The sequence below is a fragment of the Nipponia nippon genome, unplaced genomic scaffold, assembly GCF_047370975.1.
Source record: "Nipponia nippon isolate SJK-2023a ecotype South Korea unplaced genomic scaffold, ASM4737097v1 scaffold_4, whole genome shotgun sequence".
NCBI lineage: Eukaryota > Metazoa > Chordata > Aves > Pelecaniformes > Threskiornithidae > Nipponia > Nipponia nippon.
This window is the reverse complement of record NW_028262358.1, coordinates 52930070-52950857: the sequence shown is the minus strand read 5'-3', so window position 1 is coordinate 52950857 and position 20788 is coordinate 52930070. Positions and strand designations below refer to the sequence as shown.

The 20788-nt window shown below is 37.4% G+C and overlaps 1 protein-coding gene across 8 annotated transcripts in view; it reads right to left on the bottom strand.

The window, feature by feature from the left end:
• UTRN (utrophin) overlaps nt 1-20788 on the bottom strand; it is a 388166-nt gene that overhangs the window by 22667 nt on the left and 344711 nt on the right. For 6 of the 8 annotated variants that reach the window (XM_087773985.1, XM_087773987.1, XM_087773986.1 and 3 more), the window contains 7 exons: nt 20376-20533; nt 17835-18001; nt 15269-15380; nt 5689-5825; nt 3995-4033; nt 3683-3748; nt 347-412 (listed from right to left, as the gene is read on the bottom strand). In XM_087773985.1, coding sequence (XP_087630111.1) covers nt 347-412; nt 3683-3748; nt 3995-4033; nt 5689-5825; nt 15269-15380; nt 17835-18001; nt 20376-20533 — 745 coding nt within the window. Of the gene's footprint in view, nt 1-346; nt 413-3682; nt 3749-3994; nt 4034-5684; nt 5826-15268; nt 15381-17834; nt 18002-20375; nt 20534-20788 lie in introns of those variants that run through there. The other 2 variants (XM_087773984.1, XM_087773988.1) reach the window with 2 other exon arrangements.

Genomic DNA, 20788 nt, shown 5'->3' with positions numbered 1-20788 from the left:
TCCACTGTCTACTTTGACGTAGAAGGATTTCTTTTCTAACCTGATAAAAGCAGAAAAGGAATACAAACAAGAACCTATAGAGCTGTGACTTTTTTCCAGTCATATGAGATATCCTCCCTTTTGGAGTGGAATGGCTGACAAATGTAGAGTTCCCTTCCATCATCAAATGAACATCACCAATTTCTACAATTGGTGCTTGGAATAATGAAATTTGTGCAGGCATCCTTAGTGTCATACTTCTTAGCTACTTTCCTTGGGACTAAATCCTATGTTACAAATTATGAAGATTATACCATGCAGCTATAACCAAAGTTCCTGGCAGCCTTAACGCGTATGAGGTACTTACACGCTTCCCGTGGTGGAGCTACTGTCTGTGAGGAAGGAGCCATTGGTCCTTTCCATCTGTGCAAGCCTGAAAGGCAGGGAAAGACCATGACTTTCAGAGAACATGCTGCACAATTTAAACAGAAGCACTGAGAAGATCAATTCTACTTAGAAACAGCTCACATACGGCAATCTTGGTATACATAAATAGGAATAAACTCCGAGATTTTGTGACAGAAACCTATAATCCAGAGGACTTTTATGAGAAACTTGTGCTATGATTAACTAATTCTACTTGCCAAGCAACAAAGAACAAGTATATTTTCTATCTCTAGTATAATTATCATTAGCACCACCACAACTCTCATGGTAAAATTAGTTAAAGAGATGTTTTCGCAGATGGTTTTCTTTTTGAATTTTATAAAGCTGGACTAACAAAAGAGGATGAATACTTTTTAAATATAGCACATGCAACATCTGAAATTATGCTTGGCAAATAACATCACACTGTGGACAGACAAGTCCTGGAAAACAACACAAAAAACAGTGTAATTACAGGGAGTCATGGCCTATGGTTCTCATTTGGAAGCAATTAATCTAAAAGGGCTGGATTATTACACTGTACATATAAGGCCATACCGCTCTAAAATTGCAGCAGAATTTTTCTGTCTATTCAGTTTTCTAGGAAAGATATACCTTATCTATGCAAGACATACGTAAAAATCTAGGAACGCTCAATGCTGTGCACATACACTGGACTGCACCAAATACAGCTATTTCCTTTAGTATAAAGGTATCTTGATTTCACATATAGTTTTGCAAGCGTGTTATGCATTATTACAGATATCTTCAAACTTCTTTTTAAAAGCAGTGTGCAAGGCCCTAAAGAAATGGGAACTCTGGTGCCTTCTTTTAGCACGGAGCAAGCTTGCCCATCTGTACATCTGTTAATATTCCTCAGGGTTGAGGGAAGATAAACAAAAGGACACACAGGACGAAGTTGTCTTGATCGCCTCATCCCACCATGGCCGGGGTGGCACGTTGTGCTCCAACACTTCCCCTGAAGGGAAGGAGAAGCTCCTAAGTGACTAGAGACATTCAGATCATCTCTGCTCCGGGGCATCTCAAACAGATTTAGTTCATGGTGAGTAACAAGAGTGAGTTAGACACTTACAAGTCACCTTTGTAATGTTGCTTAGCTCAGCATCTTTAAGAAACATAATTTGCGAAATTAATCTTTATAGACCCTTTGTCACACGGGAAGTAGTACAAAGTAGTACTCGTATTTTTCAGAGAGGAGAGCCTGCCCTGAATCTCTTAGCAAGCGAGTAATAGATATCCTGTCTCACAAACGCAGGTTCTACCATGATCATCACGTTTTCAATCTCCATCATTTAGTGAGGATTTGCTTGGAATAGCACATGGAGCCAGGAGACAGCCCTGATCATGGAGCAGAGGGAGACAGGTAAGGGACTCAGAGCTGCAAAGAGCCTTCAAGGCAGGATACAAACCGAAAGCTGGGAAAGGGAATTAGAAGCAACCCAGAGGTGACACGGCACAACAGAACAGGGAGACGGTACTTGATTGCAGGTAGGGGGCTTTGTTGACAGAAAACTGAGAGTTGAATGTTTTTCAATCAGTGACAATAAAGGTTGTCAGCCCCAATATCCTGTTTCTGCTGGGCACAGTCTTATTAAGGAAGCCCTGGCAATATTTCTTGAAAGAAGCTTAGCCAAAAAGATCAAGACAACAAAAAATATTTACCAGTTTATATGTGAAATATGCATAATAACAGATCCAACTAGGAAGCACACAATAAAAAATATAGGAAAGATAGAGATGGAATGATGTCTTCATGTTTTAGATTTTATTACTAGAGGGAAAAAACATCTTGAATAGCTTTAGATAGTTAACTTATATAGTAATTCGTATTTTTTAAGTTTGTGGTTTTGTTAACCAACTTCTGCACAGAGCAGATACAGATTTAGCTTTGTATCCTGAAAGAGATACATGGCCCACCTTCGTCCACCTTCAGCAAGTCTAATCCAGAGCAGAACTGGTAAGAGCTGAGAGGGAGGAGAGGGAAAACAGATATTGCATCTGGGATCTCCCTTGATCCTTAATGCGGGTCCCGAGTTTGTGCTTCACCTGGGCACAGAAAGCCACAGCATTCTGGCACCACAGGCTGAAAAAAGGACATAGGGAGACAGAAAATTCTCGCATCTTTCTAGAGAAGTCTAATTTCATTGCTCTTGCCTAGTTTGTAGTCCTGTCCATGGGTTTTAATTGATTACAGCATGGCCTAAGTTATAAATTCAAAGAAATGTTGGATGATTTAAATGAATTACGTGTTCCTAATAATTGAAAAGCACTACAACTTTGCCTTTGACAGTGTACTATGCTACTTACGAAGGATGAAAATATTCATTGGCAGGGGGTGGGGGGAAGAAAAATGTGGAGGCTGACAGTAGGTAGCCCCTCAGGGTTAGTTTCTGCCCCATTTTTCCCCTGCTGCAAAGATCCTCTGTTGCATATCCTAGGTATTTAAAAAACTGTTCTGAAGCTTTCTTACAGTGCCCATAAGTAAGAATTCAGTTATCTTAAACTTATGTTTAAGGTTTAACCTCTGAATTTTTATTCAAAATGTGAAAAAGTAAACATTGTTTATTAGTTGTAGAGATAAGATACAATAAAAACACCGAAAGCAAAACCAAGTCAGTTCCCATGGCAATATGGATCAATTTCTTTGTTGACTAAAAGTTGGGTGTTTTTACTTGCTTTTGAGAGGGTACCTCTGTTTAGTGCTTAACCGTCACCAGCTCTGAATGTACAGATGAGAGTTCAACAAAACACAGAAGCACTGAGATGGACTTGGCAGAATAGACATTTTGTCATGAAAGGACTAGGGTGACCCCATAAAAGCCAGAACATAAAACATTGGTAATTATTATATGCTCTGCTAAAAGTCAATGGTAATGGAGAGTGTCAACCTATCACAGAAGAAAATGAAAACCTGGGACTAAAATCCTACAGGGAAAAATTATATATCCAACAAGTTCAGTTTATTTCCAAAGGTTACAAATGAAGAAACAAAGGGAAAACAGTACATTTTAGAAGTAACGCACAGTAATTCTGCAACAGTTTCCATTCTGTATGACAGACAGCAGATTTAATGCATCTACTTTACATTTAACATGACTGCATCCAGCAGCTGATGATTTAAAAACATTTGACTTACTTCTGAGTACAGAGAATTATATCTCTTTAATAAATAATGTCCAGCCAGTAGAGTATATTAAAATCTGCAGGAATCAATCACAAAACACAGTGTACCGGTGAGAAACTGTGCATCTCTTACCTAGTAGCATACTGCTCTATCCTGGAGTGTGTGTCATCATGAAACAGCTGTGGAGACTGGGAAGGGCTAGGTTAAAAAAAAAAAAAAAAAAAAAAAAAAAGAGTGATGTCTAAAGCAGTTCACAATATAGACAACATTATTTTTAAAGTAAGTTAGACCGATGACAAATAAATTCACAATATTGCCGAGGGGGTTATTGCTTTGGGTCAGCCATGCCCTGTAGCTCATGCACATCAGATTAGCAGCAAGTGAGCTAAAAGAAAACAAGCAGTATGCTAAGCTTTCCAGACAAAGGGGGTTCTGCATACTCACTCATATTGCTCTGGCCACATACTGATGAGAGTGATAGGACTGTAAGGAAGACAAAAAAAAAGAAAAAGAAGAGAAAGAAAGAAAGAAACTGTGAAACAAAAACTTCAGTGCCATTTAAGCAAGAGAAAGCTGGAGAAACAAAATATTTTAACCAGCGACCCACCCAGATTATTTGAATCAGCAACAATTGACGTAGAAAAGAGACAGCAACAGATACTGCCGTGTATCGTGGAGAAACAGGAGACTTACTTACTTACTTCGCTTTGTTAAATAAAAATCAATTTTTTAAAAAAATACCAAATCAGTGTTATTGATTGAATTGCAGTTTGTAAACCATAATCAGTTCATTTAAATTCTGCTCGAGTACTGGAGCTTTCCATTTAAACTCACTATAAAATATATTTACAAAAAAAAAATTGGGGGAAAAAGACACTGCTGACAACAAAAAAGCCATCGTAAGTGAAAGTTATCGATGCTTATTTCCTACTGCATAAAAATAATAGAGGTAAATACATATTGTATTACATCCTGACACTTGAGCAACTACTTAGGATTTTTTTATTTTATTTTATTGTATTTAAAGGAACATGTTACTGAGTTTTGCCACCTGCAAGGCAGAGAACCAATACCAACAGTTTCCTCAGCATGATGCTGGCAATTTATCTGCATATTTCCCACATGACTGGACCAAGAGAGTTTTATCCTGACCCGTGATTACGGTTTTGACATTGCAATTTCTGGCACCATTGTCAAACTTTCATCACATCAATGCAGCTTTGCTTTCCTGTGTTGGTGACACTTTTTTTCTTGTTTTTCAATACAGACCAGCTGAAGACTGCCTCAGTGAGCAACATTTTAACACTTGAATGTGTGTTGCTTCCTTAGAAGCCAGGCCATCAATAATACCAGTTTTCAGACTACTTCCTCCTGTTTCTTAAACTGTAAATGAGCCGTTTTTGTTTGTTTATTGTAAATAAAACGCACAGTCGTCTGGCCATGAAAACAGAGCGTGGACAACGGCACCGGGCTGTTGCAGGCAAGCAGAGCGTACATGTTGAAGCTTCACATTTGCTGTTGCTAGCTAACAGGGCTGTGTTCAGACAATACAGTAGTACCACAGACTCCAGGATGTCAAGGAGAGTCAATCCGTGAAACTACTTCTAGCACCCTGTCAACACATCTTAATTTTGCTCTTTTAAAAGTGTCCTTTGCTGACAACTACCAAGCAAGTAAAGTGAGGTATTTCTGCCAGCGCCATAAGTAATACTGTGGAGACACTGAGAGCGCTCTCTTGCATTAGGCAACCTACATATCTGGAGCCTGTAGGAATATAATTAGCTCAGAGATTTCTAACTCCAGGGACTTTGAGATAGCCAAATAAGCAGTGCAGTTCGAAAAGCCCAGTCTCCCCAAAGCTATAAAAGTGTTCTCTGTAAAACAGCCATTCAGCCCCCTCCATCATTACTTGCTAAAGTCCATGGCTTTTTGATAAAATGCTTACAAAAAATCAAAATATAAAACAGGTTACTTTTTCAAAAACAGGCAAGATCTGCAAAAAATGTGAAACAATTAATAGAAAATTATACAGCACAAGGCTCTAAAACTGCTGTTGATTATTCCTCGTCTTTCACTTTTCAGTTTTTAATAGAACAGGCCAGTGACCTCAGGAGCAATTATTCTGTAATCAAGCTTACGTCTCCAGGTTGTCACCCTCCAATACTGTTTGCACAGGTAGGTAGCCAAGTCGGGGATGCTTTGCAAAATACTTCTTTGACCGGAACTTATTCTTCAGCACCTTCGTGAAGTCCCGTACATCTTCCCCAGATGTTGTCTTAAAAAGTTAAAAGAAATTAAATTGAACATTGCCAAATAGCATTGAGATAATAGTGCTGCTACTGTCCTGAAAAGGGATACAAGGAAGAACTTCAAAATGTTTACGATGTTTATTGCCTTTTCAGTGTCCTGAAATATGGTACAATAATAACGGTAATGCATCTACAAATTCTCTTCTATTGGAAAAAACAGGGAGGCTTCAAATTCCCAGGAATAAATGCATTGGATTTACCAATTACTTTATAAATTAGAGGAAAAATTGAAACAGGTTCAAGTCGTAAGATAAACACTTATAACCAGTCTTACAAAACACAAAAGATTAATTTCTCAGGAAAAAAAAAGGCAAATCAGTTTGCCAGATATAAGCGGATACTCTTAGCCATTGAAAGCAATTTTGACAGTACACTCACACGCATGAAGTTTGTGACTCACCCCACAGACAGAAAAACCTTGTAATGGCTCTGCTGAAAAAATACAGCTAACAGCAATGGCTTTGTTTAAAAAAAAAAAAAAAATCTAACACAGCCCTCTATATTCACAAAGTGCCACAAAATACTCACTGCCTCCCATTCTATACCTAAACTGGAAAACGTTATCACGAGGTGGGAACAGTACATGCTAAACCATTCTCTGCTGCAATGGACAAGTTTTTCCATGAGCATTTTCTCAAGTTACCAGCTCTCTTCCTACAGGTTTCTGCCACTATCTGTATCATTCCAGAGGCAAAAAAACCCCACAGATGAAGTGACAGCCATTTACAGGCACTGTTCAAAGGCACAGTCAGAGGCAGGCCTGATAACAACAATCAGTGCCCGAAGTCACAAACTGACAGACTGATTCAGTCGCCTCCTTACTACCGCAGCATAAGACTAGTACAAAAATTAGCCACAAGATTCTGCAAGTCTAAATTTACAAATTACAGTTAGAAGTAGCTGTAAAAGTACTACTACAAGATTACAACCAGCAACTCCCACCCCCCCATCAGCTTTTTTACTGGTCCCCACTGATGCAGCCCCTTCCAAAACTGACAAGTGCTTAGCCCCATCTCTCACCCCCACATGAAATTAATTGTGTTCTTTAGAAGAGAATTAAAATTGATGCAACTGTTTTTAAAAATCAGTTTAACTGGAAATAATCACAGCAATAATGGCAGCACTGCTTAGGTAATACTAGTCAGTGAATTTCTGCTACAAAAGTAGGGATACAAGCAAAACATGCAGGCATAAAATACAAGGTGAAACTGGCATTAAAGATATCTGTGGGAAGAAACAGTAGTGTATGGTATGCCTTTAAAGTATATGGGCTTACAGGCTGTACTGAGTACTTAACAGAATGGTCCCCATCACCTGTAGCAGTTACTATTAAGCATTTCCTCTTGCAACTGCAGCAAAGAAAAAATGGCCATTCACCTCCTGCACTAGCTGAAGATTTGCAACAGCTTCTACAGATTTCCAGCCCAAACCCTGTAAAAAACTACAGGTTGTATTTCTGTACCCTCTGCTTTGGGAGAAGCCTGTTAACATAAAAGGATGCCCAAGCGGATGGGTATCCATAGGGAAAACAGAGTGAAAGACTCTTCAGTTTTGTAAATTTTTTCCATGACATACTACAAAGACACCTAGAAGCAGGTCAGGCAAACTACTCTCTGATTTTATTCTCTATTGTCAAAACATAAAAATACTTCCCTATTCACCTATCTATTTTAATGTATGTGTAACATATACAGTTACAAACTCTGCAATGCAGATCAGACGAGCAATAAAAATTGCAGAGAATCAAACTGATGTTGGTAAGAGTTTCTCACACCTAGCTTTAACAAGCAACAACAAACTGAGCAAATTTGGCATTAAGAGTTGTTTGAACCCCTGAATTTTAATACGGGCAAATTCAGGGAGGGCTCACAAAATCATTCTCGGAAAGCATCTGCTCCAATCACTGCATCATCCAAACACGGAACGTGAGGTGGCCCAAAGGGCTGCTGGTTCTCACGCAACAGTAACTCCAGCAGATGGAACTCTGTCCCAAGGCCAAGGACTGAAAGTTTTAGTACCTACACATTGCAGAAATAAATGTCAACTGAGCTGCCAAACTTTTCCTCTGGTGTATTCTTTATTTGGTATGACAGTCTGACCCAGTTCCTTGGAAAGACTAATATGGCTGTGTACTGACTGAGGACAATAAGTACTAACCAGTGAAATTTGAGCAGATTTGGAAGAACTGTTTTAATTTACACGCAACTAAGACCCAACTCTTAGAAGTATTTCTCCTGTGTTCTTTGCATATAGCCACACTACACAATCCGATCAAAAATCATGCCAAAAGAGATGTACTATAACATTTTACTTTCAAAAAAGAATAGCCAGGCACTGTTACGTAGAATTTATCTACTGAATTAAAACCAACAGGTAGCTTGTACACTCCCTTACGTCATGACATCTTGACTATTTCCATACAAGTCAATAGCATAAATATCACTGTTGTTACAGAACTACTTCAAAAGCAAAGAAAAAAGTCCTTTCCTTCACTGAAAATTTCAGCCAAAAGACCATGCTTTCAAACTCAATTTAAAATCTCCGTTCTTAGAACAAGACAAAGTTCAGGAAGGAATGACTAAGATCCATGGCTGGCACACATAAATAACTAAAAAAACATCCGCAGCAGAAGGTCTCAAGGAGAAAATCTGTAACAACTGACAAACTGGCATTCTTCAATATACCAGCCAGAAACAAATGGACTCATAAGTCACAAACCAAAACCAGATAAAATTCCTTGTAAACCAACACAAATTTAGGAAACTGGGATTTACATGGAAAGCAGTGGGAAAAACAGAATAAGCTGAGACATGTTTTTCATATGTAGGTTAAAAAAATAGTTGGTATATATTTTTAATGTATTAGAAATAGAACAAGTCTCTGTTGGGAAAAAGTGCTACCAAGAATGTAATAAACCAGTTGGAAAGGTCCAAATTAAATAATATATAAAAATTATAATAAATAAACATAAATATATAAAACATGTGAATAAATAATACATAATATTTCTTATATATGCATATATTTATTTATATTTATTTATAACTATTCTTTTTTTTTTCAAAGAAAAAAATAATGAAGTGATAATGAAAGCCCAAACAATTTCCCATTCCTTTCACCGTACCTACCTATGTCAAAGGACTGGTCTGCACCTAAGTCATCATTCTCTTAATTACATTTCTTATGTCTAACACAAAACTAAAGAGCTGTTCTAATACACATGCAGAAACTGATTCCCAGAAGAGATGTGAACCTCACTAATGAACACTGTCATTAACCCCAGCCAGACATTCATGGGTTATAAGGAAGCTGGAGAGAAATGTACACAGACATTCAATACACACAATAATCAAGCAAGTTCCAAGAAAATATATTTTGTGTAATAAGACATGCTCAGTGACCCAAAACTTACAGTATAAAACAACATCTATGTCATTTAAAAGGACTTTAGTTTAGTCTTTAATAAAAGCCCTAGTACAGGTACCTGAATTTGATACTTCCCAAATGCTTTAGTAAATTTTAAGGTTTGTGGATTTAAAAAACCCTTTTTTACATCTCCATTTCTTGACATTTTATTTATCTGTAATATTTGGTAGAATCTGAGCCTGACTGTTCTTGATGGAAAACAAAATTCTTAGACGTACTTATGGTAACAGCTATGACGTGCAGATATGATGATAGCTGCATCTTCAAGTAGCCGTCAGCTAGGTAACACTGGGAAGCTGGGAAACTCCCCAGTGTAGGATGTGGGGTAAAGAGACAGATACGGCATTCCTCTAATTATTTTTATAAAAATTGACACTTAAGAATGCAATTCACCAATAACTTAAACACTCGTTTAAGTGCATACATTCATTCCCATTCAACAAAGCATCCACACTTTTAAAAAGCATCTCACATCCCTTGACAGAGGCATGAGATAAGACACCACAAAAATCAGGTTATTAAATGTATAATAATTGTATTTCTGGCTGTCACTGCCACACCAGTGATGTTTGCATTCTGTAACGTTGTGAAGATTACCTTTCTGCGACCACTTTCAAATACGGGCATTTCATAGCAGTTTCTCACTGAGAGACTGATTATAAATTGTGTGCGTATTTTAGTTTACTCCAACAAAATCAAGCTGTAATTTCAAGAGTAACTAACTTACCTCAGAATTTAACAGAATTTAACAAATTAAGTTGCAGAAGGGTAGCAGATCACATCAGCCAGCTATCTGAGCAACTGTAAGAGTGAGACCTAGAGGAAAGCACATTGCCCAGCTGCTAGATATCAAAGACTACCCTGACCAGATAGCTATTCTTCTCAAGGCGAAGAGTAATCTCTGAACTCCACAGCTGGAAGCAATGCTCTGCATGCAGAATAGCCAGATTCAACCATTCTTGCTGCTTTCTTTTATCTTCCCCACAGAACAATCCCATTTTGATAACAGTGAAGTGTCATGCTTGGTGCCTTGATAAGCATGTCAAGATGAAACTACTGACTTACTTATGTCAGTTTGTTGCTTATAAAACACTGAGGCTGTTTAATGTTCAGGAATGTATCTGACTTCTCTGGATGTCAGTAGCAATTAAATTTTCAGATGACTTACCTAGAAAAGTCTTAACAGGCACTATTGCAGATAAGCTTTATTGTGTCTGGAAAAAAATTTCAGTCTAGGGGGAACAATCATTCAACCAATAATTTCGGACGTCTTGCCTATCATGTTCTGAGCTCTTTCAGGGAAATAAAATTCTGGTCATCTGGAAGATGAAGGGGCTAACCTTTGCTGCCATCGTTAGTATAGAAAGGCTACAAAAAACCCAGTTCCCAAAATAAGGAGCTGTGCCAGGTGAGGGTAGTGACACACAACTACAAGAATTGATTATACTTTCATTGAGGTCAGGAAGTACGACTACTTGCAATGAGAAAATTTTCAGAACTGCTGATCTGATATTTGTACGTTACCTCAGAAAAGCTGCTTTTAAGGTTTTACTGTGGAATACAGAAGTTGTGGAGTAGAAGCAGTTTGGAGAAAGAAAACTGATGCAGTAACTATTTCCATCTGAAATTTAAAGCACCCATTGGTATAGAAAGCCACATTAATATAACACAAGTACCACTACTGAGAGAATTTCCATTCAAAAAAAGCTAGAAATAAATCATGTAGTTACTTACGTAAGAATATTCCTGAAGTATATGCTAGGAAAATCTTACAAAATTTTTACACATCTCTGTGTAAAATTCTACATTAAAAATCCTATTTCTACATCTTTTCTGAGAAAGACTGCTTAGAGGTGAAAAAATAACCACAATAACTTTGCATTTCTACTACTTAGAGACAGTAATGTTTTCAGTTCCTTATCCCATCCATCTCTAAATCCTGAATGAAAGAAAAAAGACATGACCAAAGCCATTATCATGAATTTTTGCATTTCCAGCATCAAGAAAACCAAATTACAAGCTAGGATGAATGCTAAATAGCATTACAGATTAGGATGCAATAACTACACATAACCATCCGGTGTAAATAGCCCTATTCTGAAATTATGAAGCAATTCTCACCTGATGAAAATATCACCAAACTCATTAAAACACAGAATTGGCCCCTCGCAAATTTAATTTTAAAACCAGATTCCTTAAGCCATTCTCCAAATTATTTTAAATTTAAGTAGACGTAAGTGAGCTTCTGAAAAATCCCTTCATACCCTAGACTGAACTGCTTACCTGAAGACAATTAAAAGGTCTTTCCCTCCATCTGCAACTAAGCTCCAGTTCTAAATGCCAGCTTTATTAAATAGGGAAGCATTTTTTTTTTCCTAATTATTGCTAGTATTCTTGACATTAATGTATTAATATACATTAACAGTAAGAAAGGAAAGCTAGATTTTATTAATGCAGTTTGATGAGTACATGTATTTGTACTCTGCTTGGCAACACTGGCCACAAAAGTAACATTTTAACATCAACAGACTTTGAATTTGGTTGAAAAGGTAGCCTGAATAGTGAGAGTGCATCTGCCCTATCTATATCATAATATGATGGATTCTAGGGAATAATTCATTGGCCTTTGGTACCTTCTTTTTATTTTGTTTTATTTCATAGACCCGGCTCTATGCTATTTTTCCATTTAAACATATAAGGTATTCTACTAACTTACTGCAAAGAATTTTGCAATTCCTGACTATTATATTGCATTAAATGAGCAACAAATCAGCACACCAAACGTAGTGTATTATTACTAATAGTAATAATGAATAATACTCGATTCTTTTTGTGAAATCAATTCTGTATTTCTGACCTAATTCAGATGAGATTAGTTAAAATGGATTGCATTTAGGTACTGACTATGGAAGTCAAACAGGCATATAAGAAGTCTGTTCATATAATGGGTCATTTATTCTTATAGAAATGGAGCTAGCAGAAGGTACTTACAGGAAGACCCCAGAAAAATTGCAACCCCCATATTCAGCTTCCAAATTAATGGGGGGCAGTAGTGGACCTCTAATTTTATGCGTCACCTAGATTATATGCCAGCTCTCTTATTCTGCTCTACTTTAAACTGATCCGATTTCCTTCCTTTACCTCCTATACACTTTCCTTCACTCACTTTAAGCAAGAATGTCATCTTATTCCCCTTATTATCCCATAGTGGATTCACCTCATTCCTCCCATATTTCATGGAAAGAAGGAACTTTTGCCTTGGATTACCTTATTTTGCACTTAATATTGCTTTAAAGCTATATTCTTTTTTCCAGCAGGAACAGAAATCTTCATTATAATACAAGCTGTCCCTAGTTCCAGGGACAGTGGGGATTCCAGCCATTTCCAGAATATATTTTTCTGTACAACAGTCTTTACTTGTAAATGAAATGGCTCACAGTTACATAATGTGAACGTGTTTAACGAGAACTGAAAATTTCTCTCAGATATCAAATCTGCTGCTTCAGACAAAACCCAGAAGTCATCAGAAGAAACAGACCATCCTGTTCTAGGGACAGTACCATACCCCATACTAGATATAATCTGTTTCTTTCCCCTTCAATTTCCCAACACAGACTGGCTATGGTAGGAAAGAACCTCTAGAGGTTGTGTTGTCCAACCCCCTTGCTCAAGCAGGGTCATCCAGAACCACTTGTCAAGGACCATGTCCAGGCAGCTTTTCAGTATCTCCAAGGAAGGAGACTCCACAGCCTCTCCAGGCAGCCTGTGCCAGTGCTCAGTCACCCTCACAGTAAAAGTGTGTTTCCTGATGTTCAAAAGGCATCTCCCGTGTTTCAGTTTGTGCCCATTACCTCTTGTGCTGTCACTGGGCACTGCTGAAAAGAGCCTGGCTCCCTCTTCTTTGCACACTCCTTTCATGTATTTATATACATTGATAAGATCCCCACTGAGCTCTTCTCCAGGCTGAACAATCCCAGCTCTCTCAGCCTTTTCTCATAGGAGAGGTGCTCCAGTCCCTTAATCATCTTTGTGGCCCTTCATTGGACTCTCGCTGGTATGTTCATGCATCTCTTGTACTGGGGAGCCCAGAACTGAACCCAGTACTCCAGGTGCGGCCTCACCAGTGCTGAGCGGAGGGGAAGGATCACCTCCTTGTTGGTGACCCTCCTCCTAACACAATCCACAATACCATTAGCCTTCCTTGTGGCAAGGACACGTTGCTGGCTCATGGTCAACTTGGTGTCCACTATAGCATTAAATAAATTTTAAAAAAGTTCTACTTTAACCATGTTGTATCAAAACCAACGTATCTGATCATCAAAATAATGAAAAAAAAAAAAAATCCTGTGGTATAAATAAAGTTAGAGACCAGGCAATACTATGAATTATTCCAAGGACATTTCTATGCCCAGGCAGCAACACAGACAGAACATCTTTTCATACATCTTCAGTTCCAATAAGAAAATATTAGATTGTATGTCAAGAAACATACCAAACCTGTAGCTACAGCAGATAAAGAATCTGTATTGCAGAGAAATACTATGGAGTGTTGTATGTTCAACACATCCATCGTTACATAAAATTACGTATTTTGTACATGCAACTTTTTCCCCCCTCTAAATATCTGTTGTAATTTCAAAACATAGCCCTTAAACAGCCAGTAAGTGTTTCAACAAGGTGAGAAGGGAAAAGAGGAGGCAGAAATAAAAAAAACAGTGACAGAATATAACAAACATTAGAACTGGCTGAAAAACAACAAAGCTGCAATCTATTTCAAAAAAATTCTTCAGAATGTAGCCTGGCATGCCAGTATATCAATCAAATCCTAACATTAGGTTATAGAATTAATGAAAATAAATTAACATAACTCGTGGTTTCTTCTGATCATAATGAAGTGAAAATACTACTAAATAGAATTTGAATTATGTTACAGAAGACACACTGAATGAAAAAGAGTGGGAAAACACAGATAATAAGCCCAACTACTACAGCAAAAGACAGTCAAATAACTCAAATGATTTCTTTTCCTAATAGAAGAACCCAGAGAATCTTGTAACATTATTGGAAATCAGGTCTATTTCATCAGCTCTAGTTACATTCTGGTCTGAATTTGTTTTTCTGACCATATAGACCTTTCACCACTGTTGTTTAAATTACATACTGATTATCCCATTAATTTATTAAGTTAAAATTCTTAAGGATGTAAACAACTATCAAATAAAAAAAAGTGAAAGTGGTATTTGCATGAAGGAAGTTATCGACTCCTCCACTTAGAAAGTCTTCTAGAAACTTCCTTAGAAATTTCCTTTGAAATTTTCTTAGGAAACTACTGTGTTGTAAAATTAATTTTTATTAGCTTTTTATTAATGCAGGAAACCTCTCACACCATTTTTTGTTTGAAACTGTCAATTCTGTTTATTTTTTTCCCAGCTACACACCAATTTTTAAATAGCCCAGTAAACAGTGATTACTCAGGGGAATAAAACACGACATATTTCCAACCACGTTTTCATGAAGCAAGGAAAATGTTGGACCTGAAAGCAAAGATCATGCACCTTTAAAAATATTAAAGTGCATTACTAGAATATTAAATATTCTTTATTATGGTATAGCAATAGTAAAGCGAGTCCCTTTTCTCTGACGTTTTCTCACCCTTATAGTGTGCGTGTGTGCGTGCATGGGCACGTATATAAGTACTGCCATTATATTTACTGTTCCAGCTTTGATTTTACAAAACAAAAGTGAGGTTCTTCTCTCAGAGATGGATACTTTACTCATTTCTACAGAATCCAAACATCGCCCACATAAAATCAGCAACACTAGCGAAGTCCTTGATGACTTTCAAATAGTAAGGCAGGAAGACAGGCCCTACTAAAGATATTAAAAGAAATCCTAGCAAAATATCTAGGAGACAAAAGGAATATAAAAAACTCAAATAGTGCAAAAACAATCCCTTAGGAATGGTCAGTAAATTGGTACTCACAGGTATACAATACTCCACCATTGGGTAATGCAATTTATGCCCCTTTGCTGTACGGCCAGAAAAGAAACAGCTCTGACAGACGTCATAGTTGAAATGTTTTAAGCTCCGGTACCTATGGGGACGTTAAACAAAGCGATTAGAGCTTCCTAGGTTTAGTTCTAATATTTACTTGTTATTAAGCCTCACAAGGCAAATTATTCTCTGAAATGGTGTCATCTAGTTTTCAGCAGCAGCAACACAAGGACATCACGAGTTTGTTGGGATTAGCTTAGAAAGAACCTTGAAGTGCATGGGTGTGCGCGACTGGGACATGGCACGGCCAACGCTTGTCACGGCTGCAGACCCAGGGGCACCGGTGCCACTGCAGCATCTGCACGGGACACAGGAAACCTCTTAGTCCACTTCACACAATCTTCCTACACTACACAAGTCACCTCACTGAGTATTTGAAAGAAATTTCTGCCTCCTATAGCCATATAGAGAGCCAATGTCGATCATCTGTTGCCCAAGTTGCTTTGAAGCAGAAAATCTTACAGGCATCAGCTTCATAGATGCAGTGTGAAGAGTTTATAATTCTGAAGTTCAAACTGACTTAAAACTATATTGCTTTAGCTTTTCTTTTCCTCTTTTTAGTATTCAGACGGTATCTCAAAAAAAAATAATTTATAAACCAGACCGGTTTACTTTTATATTTTTTTAACATTTACCAGTTACATCATTTTGATGCTCAGAAATACTAAACACATTTCAGAAGATAAAACTCTTGAGAATTCATGAACTATAAAAATAATATAAAATTAAGTTTAAAAATTACATTGATTTACCTTTTTTTTTTTTTAAGAGCATGTAGAGGTATAAACATGGCAACAAAATTATACAGTATCCCTTGTATTAAATGAATCCACTAGGTGCACAATATTATTTTTTAGCTAAAGCTGACTAAAGACACAATTCAATTCCAGATTCCGTCCACTGTTTTTTATAGTATAGTAGTTCTGACTGGATGAAGTTATATCATTTGTATGAAACTAAAATGAGCTAACTGAACCAAATTGAATAGCTACTGAACAGTTAAAGTTTAAATTAAATTGCTTCCTGAGAGCAGTTTTCAGTACGAATCCACATTTTTCCCCTGCTGAGTTTTATGTTTTGTTTTGCAAGACAATATGTGTCTGTAAATGTAAAGGTTCACTTTTAAGGATGCTGATGCAACTGTTTATAGTCTTTACTCAGAGCCTGTGTATTATATGGCCACATCTATCTTCTGCTAAGATGCTAGATGCTTTTGTTGTTGCAGACCTCTAACTTCACTGGAGAAATTATTTCGAATGAGCCGCTCTTTCATCTTCCTTTCTCTTCTTTTCTATCGCTATGCCCTCCTTCTCCACACAAAATATTTCAGTACAGACAAGATTCATCAGCTCCAACTAAGGCATCTAAATGATATCCGAGCTGAAGCTTTGTCACCCCATGCTCCCTCAAGCATTAATTAAGAAAAATAGGAACATTCAGAGGAATTTAATCTTCTCTTAAGACAGGCAACAAAGTTTGATCAGATTAATTACTTTTGGAAGTACTCACATATCTATATTTATAGTGAAAGAAGAGGGTTGCTAGCTCAATCTTATAAGACTGACTAAAGCCAGCATGCCTAAAGCTAGGGGAGATGAATCTGACCTCAGGATTCATATTATTATCCTTTAAAAAATTACTCATGTGCCTAGATACCTAAAGAAAAGTCTTAGAATCACTTACAAGAAAGACTGCTTTATACCATTCCTAAATAACACACTCAACTTCATGACCACAGCAGAGGAAAAAGCCAGTTATGTTTAGCTCTAGTCCCTATGCTTTTTTTTTTTTTTTTTTAAATCATTTTATACACTGGAGCAATCAATTCACAAATGCATGTTAGTTGTAACAGTAGTCACTAAGAGTACCAACTATCTCATGCCCCATGATAATTCATAGTAAAATCATACAGTTTAGGAAGATAACATAGAGAATATCCCTGGCATAATTTTTTCTTTTAGAATTCATAGCTTCCTTTGAACAGATGAAAGTTATATTTGATGCTTTAGAAAGGAACTGTGCAAGTCTCATCACAGTAACATATCAATGTTTGTGTTAAGCAAGGAAAGATTGCTGCTGAAGGGTGTTTAATATTGTCTGACATGAGTTAGTTTCCCAAGCCTTATGCAAGAGAGCAGACAGACAGTCCACATTTTTTCGTACTGATCAGCTCCTTTTCATCTTGTGCTTACAGAACACATGGGGTGCATTTATACTTCATTTGCTACCTGTTGGATCCACCAATGCCAAAACACCCGATGACAGCCTGGCCTGCACACCTGTCAGTCACAGGACCATTGGATGTCTGACAGCAGTACTGCAGTAGCCAGAAATGCACTGGCACAGGCCACACTGTGGCCACACCGTGGGTGGCAGATCTCATCTTAGAGCAAGTAAATGGTGGAAAAACAAACAGGAAGAATTGTACTTGTTGGAAGACTTAAAAATGTGGATATTTTAAGAGAAATCTACCACCCAACTCCCCTTCTCTTACCTAAAGCCAACAATTGGACACTCTTTACAGATGTTGCACTTGGCCTGATGTTTTGCTGTTTCTGCAGCTGCCACACGGTGTAGAACTGGTAGCCACACCATAGACTGTGGCTCTAAGCGCATCCAATCTATAAATTGCTTTACAGTTATTTCTGGCTTATTGTTGTTCTGTGGAGAGAAAAAAAAACCCAAACACATCCAAATTAAAAAAAAAAAAAAACAACCCAACACACACACACAAGTTGATTTTCCTTAGAATTCAATTAAAGAAAAAACAACCTGTGTCAATCCTTTCCATGCCAGGTTAATGTAAAATCAGTTACAGGATACAAGAAACAACCTCGATTAAAATGCAAATAAAGAGAACGAGTTAGTTAGTAAGAACACCGAGGACTAAACAGCTGCGATAGAGGAGACAGATGGTAACAAAGATGGAGTACATAGTAAAGGAGTAATGGAGTCCATAGTAAAGTCATCTTTGAACTGAAAGGACTTGAGAAAGAAGTAAGGGAGCATGAAAGGGAAGTGTTCTGCAGTTCAGACACGCTAAAGACATGATTGTCTTTTGACTTAAGAATGATGCAAGACCACCAGTCAGTAGTGCTTGCGTGTGTCTACTAATTGCCATGAGACTCATGCAATTTTTTAAATTGTATTCTGAGCCCATGGTATTCTTTCAAATTAGCACATTAAACAAACACACAAATAAATCAATAGGTAAGTAAATAAATAATGAGACAGAAATCTGCCACTTACAGGCAATCACTGCAAGAATACAGCAGAGCTAAAGTATTAGTATGATTGTTTAAAGAAGCAAACAAACATGCTTCCATATTCTCTTTAAGTTGTAAAGGTAATATATTTATCTAACTTTGTCAGCAATAAGAACAGAGGTCATCTTTCTGAGCTCACTGTATATTACAGAACACAACTTAAAATGAAAGTTATTCTTAAATGGTAACACATGACAAGAAGCAACACTAGGCTTCTTAACCTATTCACAGTCCAAGTCGATTTTTGCCAGTAAGAGGGAGCAGCATGAAAAAAAAAAAAATAATAACGTGCTTTCCCTACCAGCAGAATACTTGTTTTCGCTAGGCTGAGATAACTCTGTCATGCAGCGACACGCTTTCTCTATGCTTTCTTAATGACTAGGGACTGAATTTGAGCTATTCATGTGAGACAAGGGATGCAACCTCATCATCAGTATAATCATAATATCACATGAAGTATTTAAACACTACCTTGCTAGTACCCCTCACCCATAATTGAACAGCATGGGAGATGGGGCAGATCCTTGAAGGACATAAAGATCATTCCTCTGTGACAGAAAAAGTCTGCCACTAACAAATGAATAGTTTATTTATGCATGACTTGAACCACTCAAGGCCAGTGATAGATATGTCAAGCACCATCCCTTACTGTCTGAAGCAGCAATTTTAAAACCTCAGGGGAAATTTTACATGGTTAATTGGTCAAACTAACTTCCATAAGTATCTACCAAATTATTCATGATCTAGACAAACACTCTTCCAATTCCAATCATCTCACAGTCCAGAAATGAATCTAATAGTTATGAAAAAGCTAGCATAATTGCATTTTTCAAAGCACTAGATGAAAATGTAGAAATGTCTATGAAAGAATGGCAAAAGAAAAATGCTCTAAAAGTTCACTATAGCATTTAATGTTCAATTCAATAAAATCAGAAATATTAAAGTCAGTAGTTTTATACAGGTCATAGTGAATTTTTAAACCATATGTAATTTCTGACAATGCTCAAAGCAGCCACTTTCACAGAAATAATACTCTCAAGCAGTATAGTTATCACTAGCAACCAGTCAGAGCCTTAGGCATCCTTGACAAAGTCTGAGTTAAGTTGTGTTCCATTACAACATTCTCTTTTTAATTCTCATCTTCTTTAAACAGACAGATGCTCCTTGCAGCCTCATTAACCCCCTGCATGTAGTGTGAGGCTGAACAGCAGGCTGTAAGACAGCTTTATTCCGTGTTCTGATCTGCTGCATAAAGGCTCACAATATATAAATGACTACGCTTGAAGTTTCATGTAACTGCAAGCTCTTTTGTCAGTAAAATAATGCTAAATAATTTCCTGATGCACCAAGTCAAAAATTACTATCAACATCATTCTCTTGTTCTGTTGAGATCACGACTTGTTCCGGCAGGGAAAAGCACATGGTTCTCACAGTATCAGGTTGCTTTGAACGATGCAAAGCAGGATAATTGGCTGCTACAAAATTTTTTAACAGCTTTTAGAGCAGCCAATATTGTCAAAACCACAGAGATTTATATATGCTTTTCGCTAAAAAGTAATTTGTTTGATCCTCTCCTAAACCATAAACCATCTTTTACAGCTGCATTTTCACAATAACTTCCCACATTTAGTTGCAGGAGCATATTCATTTCTGTTCAAGAACTCAATGGACGTTTTTAAATTCCTCTCTTCTTTTTACACCATGTAAAAGTGAATCTTAAAACTTCAGAGAGAGGGTTTTTTTTCACACAAAGGTCTTTGTTATCTTACCTGTTGGAAGCAGCTGCGCACACTGGGTTCAATGTTGCTGCCACCGAAGGCTGCCACTTCCCCAAGCTGCCGCGGGATCTGGATGGCGTCATGAAGCAGCAGGCCCAGCTGCCTCTGGTCGCACATTTCTGTGGGGCCTGCCACTTCCTTGAAGAGATCTGCAACACCGACAAGAGGCACCGGCTCATTTCATTTTCATGTACACCCCCTTTTATTTAGCCACACTGCAGCTCGAGCTTTAGAATTTTTGTAATCCAGACATGGTCACAGACGGCCGCTGTCGCATTTACAACAGTTTACCCTCACCTAATCTTGATTACTTTGACTACATTTTCTTGATCCATAACCATACAAATGAGGAAAGTAAGGCCAAATGAATGAAACTATACAGCTTCTTATGGCATCTCTTGACA